This window comes from Cyprinus carpio, chromosome A7, assembly GCF_018340385.1.
Source record: "Cyprinus carpio isolate SPL01 chromosome A7, ASM1834038v1, whole genome shotgun sequence".
Lineage (NCBI taxonomy): Eukaryota > Metazoa > Chordata > Actinopteri > Cypriniformes > Cyprinidae > Cyprinus > Cyprinus carpio.
Window position 1 is genome coordinate 19,160,179 of NC_056578.1, and position 10,866 is coordinate 19,171,044.

Below are 10,866 nucleotides of genomic sequence, written 5' to 3' on the forward strand. Positions count from 1 at the left end.
TGGCAACTGCTTTAAGGAGAAGGAAAAGTTAAGTTTCGATCACACGTTTTTGATATAGGCTATGTGTATCGACCTAAACAAGCTTCAGCCCCGCCCTTCCACAGAAAGCGATGACGTCTGTGGTCTCGCCTGTAAAGGTAAATGGGACGAGAGCACCGTCGTGCTTGCGGACCTCTTAAAGATGAGTTGGGAAATACGGAAGTTCACGCTGCTTTCGATCGGTCTCTAGTTAGTTTTAATTTCTCGCATTAGTTAGAGCTGGTCTTCGGCTATGTGAGGATAAATGAAGACACACTGACGCCAGTCTGCCTTAACTTTACAGAACTGCTTTGAATACTTTGATCTGAGGATGTTCTTCCCTGATCAAGAGGTACAAGTGTGTGTGTGTGTGTGTGTGTGTGTGTGTGTGCGTGTGTGTGTTGCAGGTTTCGCAGGTGCATAGGCAAAGGCCTGTCTCTGTGTTAGATCTTGAAGTGTTTTCTGAGTATTTAGTTAGAGATATTTAGAATGGGAAATATGCTGTTAATCATTTTTAATGTACAGTTTATACCCTGAAATGTATCATTTTCAGTACTGTAGACAGAGGAGTAGCAGCTTCACTCACCCTGTCGTAAACATCATTGGCTTTCAGCACTACTAACATTACTGTAACAATATGTTCCACAACATGAGAGGCAAGTTACAGTAACAGTATATCCCATACATGTTTTTGTTTACAGTCTTCTGTCAAGCAAAACAAAACTTTTGTTATGACTATTTTATTTTTCCTAAGTGAATGACTGTCTATTGGAATGTATAAATAACTGTCTCATTTGGATTATTAAAATGTCTGTAGTGTAGTTATTTCAGAAAGGTTTAAAAACGTTATTTAGGAGGGATAAATGTCCTCAGAAAAGGACAAACTATTCTGAGAAACACTCACCCGACCTGAACATCTTGTTGGTGAGAACGTTCAGATAGCTTACTTCAGAAAAGAGACTTTGCAGTGACTGTAAATATAATGTTCATGTACACTCATGTTTTACTTAGACAACTGATTCACATTCTTATGATAGCTTTAATCTTGTGTGACGCATAAAAAAATATTACAGATTAGATGTTTTAGACTCATCATTATTGGATGTTGCGGCAGAGTAAAATTTTCATGTGTCTGTATTGCGTAAAAGTAGTCCAAATACTGAATAAATATTGGTGCTGTTGTGGTTAAACCGGTTATTTGTCATGAGGCTGTGCTGCTTCTTTAAACATCACAGAGCAAGAACATACTTTAATTATTGTGACTTCGGTTAATGGTTACGTAAGACAGAGGTGAGGAATCAAAATCCTTGTTCTTAGTGGTTCCTCTGTCTTTCTGTCTTTCCGTCACACACAAACACACTGTAGTTCTATAAATGGTTACCCAAAGGCATGTCTTGACCTGTACCAGCAGTAATAGATGCAGCCAAAGAGAATGTAAAATGTAGAACAGGTAGAAGAAAGACATATTTTAAAAAATTAAGTTTTTAAAAAGTTTAGTTTTTTTTTTACTTAGACTGATTTGTTTCACATCTTTTAGTAGCAACAATGTTATAAAAGATATGCATAATCCCGTAACATAATTCCCATCCCATTGGTTTTCGATTTCTATAAAAACACATGGTTTCTGAAAGACTGTAGGCATAGGTGAGCTCCACTGAAGTCCAGATACACTTGGGTCCAAAAATCTGACACGGCTAGTAAAATTAATTTATAATTATTTAATTAAAAAAGTGTTTTTATAAATTATACTGTCAGTGTAACAATGTGAGTGAAAATCTTCAAGGGATAGTTCAGCCAAAAATGAAAATTCTGTCATTAATTACCCTCTTGTTGTTCATGCTGGTCAGTCTCTGCCGCCATTCACAAGGGTACCACGACGTCAGAACGTCTATGTCAGAACTCCTGCGTCAGCAGCATCACACTCAAGTGTTGTGGTACTCCCGTGAACAGTGGCAGAGACTGACTGGAAGAGAAGAAATTGTTTAATAAAGTCATTATTTTTGTTTTCTTTGCACACAAAAAGTGTTCTTGTAGCTTCATAAAATTACAGTTGAAACACTGATGCCACATGGACTATTTTAAGGATGTCCTTGCTGTGTTTCACGGCCTTGAATGTGGTAGTTCCCTACCTGTCTATGCAGGATCAGAAAGCTCTCGAATTTCATTATAAATAACTTAATTTATGTTCCGAAGATGAAGAAAGGTCTTATGGGTTTGGAACGACATGTGGGTGAGTAATTAATAAAGGAATTTTAATTTTTGGGCGAGCTATCCCTTTAATTGGAAAAATAAAATATGAAAAAAAAAAAAAGACTTTTGGATCCCACTGTACAATAATATGGTCAATTTGATTTTTACAGTATAATAGTATCTCGTGCGTTTCAACTGAGATAAGGTTTGGCTTCACAAACAAATGCCAGTTTGCATAATGCACATTTTTCTTTACAGTATGTAATTTAAGGAGTTTGAGGTGATTTATTGCAAGTAAACTAAATATTGTACATAGAGAAGGCTTCTTCTGTCCACAATACATGAGGGACAGTGGCAGTAGGAGTTCCCTTGTACAGCGAAATAAAACATTGTTTTATACAATTTATGCATATAAAATGTTCTTTACTTATTCTTTGTCATTCTGGTGTATTGCAGGATGATGTGGCTCTGCATGAGCTGGACAATGGAAATGAGCCTTTACTTCCCTCACAGGTAGGAAATGAAAACCATGTGACGTGTGTTTTTGTGCTTTTGTTGGCCAACTGGCTTCGATACCACAGTCACTACTGTCACATTTCTACATAAGCACATGCTCACTTATGATAAATACACATGCATAGCACATGATGATGATTTATGTTACCACACTGTGGTTATAATGCCACATTAACATCAACACTTCCCTACATGATTTAAACTTTCTGAGAAAACTAAGTGACAGTCACAGACACAGATACTGACACAAAACCAACAGACAGTAATTATACAGTCAAACATCTGATCAAACATTGATAATTCACAGAAAAATAGTACAGTATGCCTGCAACCAGATTCTTTCTGTCTTAACCTAGTTGTTTCTTCATGTTTCATTCAGCGTAAGAATCTTCCTCGGTTATATGACTATGTCCTGGTGGCTGAAAAAATGGAGGATATGGAGGACCAAATCTTCAAGAAGCAGGATGCCTTTATCTGCGAACTGAAACAGAAGAACATTAAAGTGACTGTATGTTATGTCACCGTCACACACACTAGTATTGTGTCAGTTAAATTAGACTCTTACTCAAGGCTCTTGTGATTGTTCAACAGAAAATTGAACGTGCTGGAAAGGTGTTTTTCGGTATCTGTGCACCTGAGGAGATGTTTGCAAAGTACAAGTACTTGCTAAAGGTGTCTGATGCCTGTAACTGGAGCGGAGAGCAACAGTGTGACTTGTCTGTCTCATACTGCACCAGGTGAGGGTCACAGTAAGCATTTGAAATCTGTTGTTCCATTCAAGGCTTTTATAATGAGTTTCTTTTTCCATGTTTCATAGAATCAGGATTGTCCACTTTGTCTTGAACAATACATTTATAGGATCAGGAGGTACACTTGCAAAGCTCCTGCTCTCTCTGTCTTTCATTTTCACTCTCAGTTCATCTTTTTTCCCATGGTTGTCTTGTCTCATTCTGAACCCGAAACTAAGAACTTACAGTACCTTATACTCACCAAGGCTGTATTTAATTGATCAAAATACAGTCAAAACTATAATACTGTGAAATATTAACATTAAAAATGACTGTTTTCTATTTTGATATATTTTAAAATGTAATTTATTCCTGTGATGGCAAAGCTGATTTTTCAGCAGACATTTCTCCAGTCTTCAGTGTCACATGATCCTTCAGAAATCATTCTAATATGCTGATTTGCTGCTCAAGAAACATTTCATATAATTCTAAATGTCGAATTGATTTGTGCAACTAAATATTTTTGTGGAAACTGTGATACATTTCTTTCTAGTATTTTTGGTGTTTAAAGTTCAAACAAACTCCCTTTATTTGAAGATTTTTTTTAACTTTATAAATGTCTTAATTGTCACTTTTGACCAGTTTAATGCATCCTTGCTGAACTGAGCCTCTCTAATATGATCAATGTCTCTATCCATTATTTTACACTGAAAGAGTGCCTTAGAGACCTGCTGTATCAAGGTGCTTTTGAGTCCATCTTCTGTCTGCATGAGGTAAATGTCTTTCAGCCCTTATTTGTTACATTCATGTACACGGAAGCCAAGGAAATCATAAAGTAAATACCTGAGCTTTTTGGTTTAAAAAGTTAAACATTGTTGACTCGTCTCTTCAGAAAAAAGAGCAGAAAAAACTAAGGACGAAGTGGGCAAGCTGGTTTGCAGTAATGAAGCTTTTTCAACAGCCTGTCACTGATATCAAGTAAGTTCTCCTTGTTTTATCTTATCTTGTTCTTCCTTGATTGTCTTTTTTTAACACTATTTGTTTGCACATGTAATTTTAAGACTATTTCGGGGAGAAAGTGGCACTGTATTATCTGTGGCTGGGCTGGTACACACGCATGCTCGTCCCTGCAGCTGTTATTGGTATTGTTGTGTTCTTGTACGGCCTTGCCTTCTTCAATACAAGTCCGCTCATGTGAGTATATTTAGAGCAAACAGATTCACGTGAGTGTTGAGGTGTAGAGACTGGTGACAGATCAGATCCAGACTGACTAATCTGATTTTAATCTACACCCAATTATCTCTAAATTGTGGTGTGTTCTTACAGTCATGAAGTCTGTGACTCCAACATCATCATGTGTCCAAGATGTGACATTAGATGCAGCGTGTGGAACCTGTCTGACACCTGTTCAAATGCCAAGGTCAGTGAATAAACAAGTCGCTGTTTAATTATAATTCAGCACTTTTCGAGACAATTAATTGTTATTTATATATAACAGTTAATTGTGTTGAAAAGTGCTGACTAGTATCATACACTATCATTCAAAGTTAGGTGTCGGTAAGATTTTTGAAGAGGTCTCTTATGATGACCAAGTCTGCATTTATTCGATCAAAAATACAGTAAAAACAATAATACTGTGAAATAATATTACAATTTAAAATAACTCTTTTCAATATATTTTAAAATGACATTTATTCCTATGATGACAAAGCAGCTATTATTATTCAGTCTTCAGTGTCACATTATCCTTCAGAAATAGAAACAGTTCTGCTGCTTTATAATATTTTTGTGTAAACCATTTTTTTTTTCAAAATTCTTTGATAAATAGAAAAAACAGCATTTATTTGAATATAATTTGTAACATTATAAATGTCTTTATTATTACTTTTGATCAGTGGAGTACATTCTTGCTGAATAAAAATATTAATTTATTTTAAAAAGAAATATTACTGACCTCCAAACATTTGAACGGTAGTGTGTATTCAAAATAAATGGCACTATTATATGTATCTGCCAATGCTTTTCTGTGTCGTCTTGACGAGTTGTGTTAACAAAGTAAATGCGTACAAACAGGTGAGCCAACTATTTGACAATGAAGGGACGGTGGCTTTTGCCATGTTCATGGCAATTTGGGGTGAGTTTTTGCCATTAAGCAAAATGAAATTCAAATTTCTATGTGATATGACAGATACTGAAGTACCGTGATGTTGTTTGACTAGCAACCCTGTTCTTGGAGCTGTGGAAGAGACATCTAGCTCTGCATGTGTCAAAGTGGAAAGTGTTTGACTGGTGTGAGGAGGAGGTAGGGTCATTACATTTTTTTTTCTCATCATTACTTTTAACATATTTAATGTGCATCTTCTAATGGAGCCAAATAACTTGATCTTTCCACAGGAAGAACTGATTTTGGAGATTGTAAATAACCCTCAGTGTAAGCCAAAAGAGTTCAGACATTCCTACCTGCGCAGCATCGTGGTGCTTCTTTTGGTTACATTAGTGGTGAGAAACTTTTTTTGTTTTAGTTTTACTAATATATGTATATAAACAAATAATGTAACAAATAATAACTGATCTTCATTGTGTTCAGTTGGTGGTGATCATAGGTCTGGCCCATGCTCTGGTCATCTGCCGTGTTTTAACTGCAATATTGTTGTCCCAAAGTGAGTGGGACTTTTTCCGTGATCATGCCAACACAATAGCCATGTTATCTGGAGCAGTGCTGCACTACATTACCATTCAGGTTATGACTCGGGTAAGTACTGACAGAAAACTGTCTAATGAGAATAAAACATTTGCTTGTTAAAGAACACAGGGACTTTCTGGAAGAAAATAATACATTTGTTTCTTTTCAGATTAACAAAATTGTGGCCTTCAAACTGTGTGAATTTGGTGTGTATTAAATATTGTTTGCATAAAATCGATTACATTAATAAACTGACAAACAACTGGTACCAATATATAATTTCTGTTTATTTGCAGAAAAGACCCGCTCTTTTGCAGCCACAGAGAAGCGCTTCACAGTGAAGATGTTCACATTCCAATTCTTTACTCTCTTCTCATCTCTATTTTATGTGGCGTTCTTTCTAGGAAGGTAAATGTGTGTATGTGTGTGTGCTTTTGTAGTTATTAATCTTATAGCAGGCTGCTCAAAGTGTCTCATTATGCTGTACTTAGGTTCAATGGCTATCCAGGAAACTATGTTCGAATTGGAGGAAAATGGAGACTAGAAGAGGTAAAAGTCATGCCAGTATTATTGTACATTAAATGTACATTTATATTTAGAAATGCATATTTAGCTATATTTATGCATTTGTCAGACACTTGTATTCAAAGTGTGATTCTAATCTTAAAATCTAACAGCAAACAAATATTTCTCTGATTTAGTGTCATCCAAGTGGCTGCCTTACAGATCTCTTTATCCAGATGGCTGTTATTCTGGTGCTCAAACAAACAATCAACAACATATTTGAGTTCACAGTGCCGTAAGTGTTTTCTAAAATACTGTATGCACTAAAACCAAACAAGATAAAATCCTCATATTTTTCCAGATTCCAGAAAAAAAATGACTGAAAAAATGCTCATTGGAATGCTTCTTTTTTTTTTTCTCCTTTTCCTATGTTTGTGGCCACAGCTGGTTAAAGCTCTGTTTGAAGCGGACGAAAGCCAAGACGATGCGCAAAAAAATGTGTGGTAACTGTTGCCGGAAGGCATGTCGAGAGGAGGAGGGCAACTTCGACCTATGTAACCCCTGCATGCTTCGTAGCTGGCTGGAAAACTACGACCTGAATGATGTTAATGCTTTCAGCTTGTTTAATGAGTTTTTGGAAATGGGTTCGTATTTCTCTCGATTACCCCTGACTTCTCCCTAACATCAGTTTTTTACTGTAATATAATTTTTGGATTGCCAAATAAAAAGATTTATTTTTGTTATATTTTGACATTTGTTTGAGTGAACTTGCACATGCTTTATTTGTGGTAATGTTCCCAAGTCATCCACTAACCTGTACTGTTCTCTGTGTCTGTGTCATTAGTTCTTCAGTTCAGTTTCACCACAATTTTTGTGGCTGCCTTCCCTCTGGCTCCCTTATTGGCCCTTATCAATAACATATTTGAGATCAGACTGGATGCCATCAAGATGGTCAACCTTGAGCGCCGCCTAGTGCCCAAAAAGACAAATGACATCGGTGAATAGTTACTGTATTTATGCAGTGATGATGATCTGTACATCAGTTTTCAGAATCATGTAAACACATTGTGCCATGTATTGTCCTCTGGCAGGTGTGTGGACTAGAATATTAGAAGCTGTCGGGGTGATGGCTGTCATCGCTAATGGACTAGTGATTGGGATTTCCTCTGACTTCATTCCCCGTCTGGCGTATCGTTATCATTATGGACCTTGTGCTACCAGCAATAGTACAAGCCTGGAGTGAGTAGCAAACCAATCAAGCAGTGTTTTCCACATTTTCTTTTCATTACTTATTGGCAAAAAAGTGTCAAATCGAAAAGTTTGTTTAAAGTATATATTATTATTATTATTTTGTCTGATAGCTGTATGACAGGATATATCAACAACACTCTGGCAACAGCATTCATGTCCAATGACAAAGTGAGAGAGGACTTCAAGGAGTTGATAGATAATGGATATAATATTACGCAGTGCAGGTGACACTTGTTTTCTTGGTTTTGATGTACCTTTTAATAATGCAGATGAACTTAATTGTTTTTTTCCTTATGTCATATGGAGTCATTGCATTGAATGTGTATTGTGTATTCTACAGTTACAAAGACTACCGCAGCGATGAAGACCAGAGTCTCACCTCTCAGTTTTGGCTCATTCTGGCACTCCGCTTTGCATTTGTTATTCTGTTCGAGGTACAAATATTAGAGCTATTTAACTTAACTTTCTGATTTATTTATCTTTTATCAGGCTTTACTGTGTTGATTTTTGATTAATCTGAGATCTGTGCTTCTCTCCACTCAGCATGTAGTGGTGATGTGCAAATTTATTGCCGCCTGGTTTATACCTGACAATCCCATCAGAGTGAAGAACAACAGGCTTAACGACAAACTGAGTAGACTGAAAAAGGAACTTCAGTAAGTATTTTCATGTGACTGAGATATAACTCTTTCTCACTGCTTTGCATTGTTGTGAACTTTATTATTTATGTTTATATTTAGGAGTCCAGTTATGAGCCTCAACAAATCCTCTCTGTGGTGCTTATTAACAGTTTTTCTGTCTCTAACAGGGAAGCAAATGCAATCTATGACAGCAGAAGCACTGATGTGTGAACGATGAAGGTACAAACCAGATTGTTTCATATCAGAGCTTTGAAAACCTGACTTCCACGTGCACAACAAGACTTTACACTATGAGATTTCTGTATTTGATTGAGATCATTATCTCACTTGCATCCATATGTGGGATGTATCGCTTCACTTTACTACTTTGAAAGCCATTACTGGAGCTTTGCTCTCTTTGCAGTTTACAGTTTTCCCTCAAGATGAGTCATATTTGCTCTGCTTCAGAGGGATACACCATACTTTTTTTGGTTGCATCATAAATTAACTATGTTTCTGAGCAGTGTTGGGGGAAGTTACTTTTAAAAGTAATGCATTACAATATTGCATTACTCCCTAAAAAGTAACTAATTGTGTTAGGTTTGATTGTTTTCAATATAAGAAGTTCTATTTATAGCAAATGTAAAAGCCCTTTCACACCAAAAAGTGTATTGAATAAACCTCAGGCTGAAGGAGAAGTAAATTTACGTCTGTATAGTAGAACACAGGAGAAGAAGGTTCAACACTCTTCAGCAATAAAACAAAAAACAAAAAATCTGAAACACAATTGTTAGTTTATCTAAAGTCATTTTTGCTTATTAGTATGATTGAACTGGATCATCAAAGGTCAGCAGCAAAGACATTAGTTAATAAAATGGGATAAGATACATTTGTGTTATTTAACATATTTAATTATTGCAGTTTTGCGCCATATTCTGAGTTTGCATTTCACAGTTTTAATCATTTCAAATTAATACTAAATCTGTTTTTTTTTTTTTTTTTTTTTTTTTTTGTGAGTGGGTTGAATTAATGCACATTCACATTTAGTCTAGAACTACATCATGTTCACACAACGCCTCTGTACTTCAGATTTCTCCCAATATGGGAACGGGAGGCTTGTCCGTCAATAAATGGGAAAACAAAGTAACGGGTTACTTTTTTGAAAAAGTAACTCCGATATTTTCTTGTAAATTAAAAAGTAATGCGTTACTTTACTAGTTGCTTAAAAAAAGAAATCGGTTTACGTAAAACACGTAATGCGTTACCCCCCAACACTGTTTCTAAAGCAATGAAAGAAAATTTGCCTTTTGCCTGTGAAAATGTAAAATTACTTGGTATGAAAAAGTCCAAGAAGTCTAAAAGTATATTAATTTTGTTGCCAGAAATGTATTTTACAATGATTTTTTTTTTTTTTGTTGCCTAGAAGAATATTTCATCAGGATATATTTATACATTTTGGTGTTTACTTTTAAACGTAAGAAAGCTTCAAACAGTCTTTGGCCTCACCGGCTTATGTAGATACAAAGACCTGAATGTGACATAAAGGAAAAATATGGGAAATTATGCCAGTATGTATTATGCTTTTTACAGTGCTGTCCATAGCTTTTCTAAACATCTGTCTTTCTCATTAAATATAAATATATTTTGATATTGTATTTTTTTTATATTGTCCTATTGATGTATTCTTCAGTTGTGTTCCAGGGATGAAGTAATGGGGTGAAATAAATGTTGAAGTTGAAATTAAACGGTCAACATTTTTTCCTCCACAAGGTGTCAGTAAACATGTATGTCTACACTGCTGAGTTGCTTCATACAAAGACTGAATACTTCTGTTGCGCAAAGACATTCCATTAGTTACTTTTAACATGTGTTTTGTTTTATTCTGTCAGTTGCTTAAGATATGCTGTTATCTTAGGTTACTAACCTCTACATAATTTTGCAACAATTTAATAGAATAATAGTAGTAGTAGAAATAATAGTAAATGGAAAGTGAAGAAAGTTTGTCTTTCCTTGTCGTTTACTGTCTTGAAAAATTCATAAATCTTCCTAAAATATCAATATATCTTCCTTTTTTAGCTATCTTCTAATAATAGTTCTTGAATATATAATGAAGTGAAGAGATGAGACAGATGGGTCTCATCTTATAGTGCAATGTATGCATTCACTCTTTTTTATATTAAAAAGCAACTTTTTTTACTTGCTGCTTCCTCCAAGTGTTGCTGGGTCACACATAGGGAACTGAGTAATTTCATGTGTGCATATTTCTGTGGTTGCGTTGGGCTTTTCTGTTCAGCCAAATATACTTGCCTCATACCGCTTAAACCAGATATGCATAAAATGTGGAGTGCCTTTGTAA

The 10,866-nt window shown here is 35.5% G+C and overlaps 1 protein-coding gene across 2 annotated transcripts; it reads left to right on the plus strand.

The window, feature by feature from the left end:
• The first annotated feature begins 132 nt into the window (after window positions 1–132).
• LOC109078323 (anoctamin-9-like) lies at window positions 133–9,352 on the plus strand. Of its 2 annotated transcripts, XM_042760145.1 has the most exons (24): window positions 133–370; window positions 2,665–2,721; window positions 3,104–3,232; window positions 3,316–3,461; window positions 3,542–3,591; window positions 4,167–4,225; window positions 4,345–4,431; window positions 4,513–4,646; window positions 4,779–4,872; window positions 5,526–5,586; window positions 5,672–5,754; window positions 5,847–5,951; window positions 6,040–6,204; window positions 6,305–6,341; window positions 6,432–6,543; window positions 6,627–6,684; window positions 6,837–6,934; window positions 7,084–7,283; window positions 7,484–7,636; window positions 7,731–7,878; window positions 8,001–8,114; window positions 8,231–8,324; window positions 8,434–8,546; window positions 8,699–9,352. In XM_042760145.1, exons 1-24 carry the CDS (start codon window positions 350–352, stop codon window positions 8,739–8,741), a joined length of 2,361 nt encoding a protein of 786 aa, XP_042616079.1. In that variant the 5' UTR covers window positions 133–349; the 3' UTR covers window positions 8,742–9,352. The 2 variants fall into 2 exon arrangements, with proteins under 2 accessions (XP_042616079.1, XP_042616080.1); XM_042760146.1 differs by lacking the exons at window positions 133–370; window positions 2,665–2,721; window positions 3,542–3,591.
• Window positions 9,353–10,866: the final 1,514 nt, after the last annotated feature.

What these genes read in the sequence shown, in the direction of transcription:
- LOC109078323 (XM_042760145.1), top strand. Translation starts at nt 350, where the DNA reads ATGTTCTTCCCTGATCAAGAG. An exon ending in ACACCTGTTCAAATGCCAAG is followed by an intron (nt 4,873 to 5,525) that starts GTCAGTGAATAA and finishes GCGTACAAACAG; the next exon opens with GTGAGCCAACTATTTGACAA. An exon ending in TAATGAGTTTTTGGAAATGG is followed by an intron (nt 7,284 to 7,483) that starts GTTCGTATTTCT and finishes CTGTGTCATTAG; the next exon opens with TTCTTCAGTTCAGTTTCACC.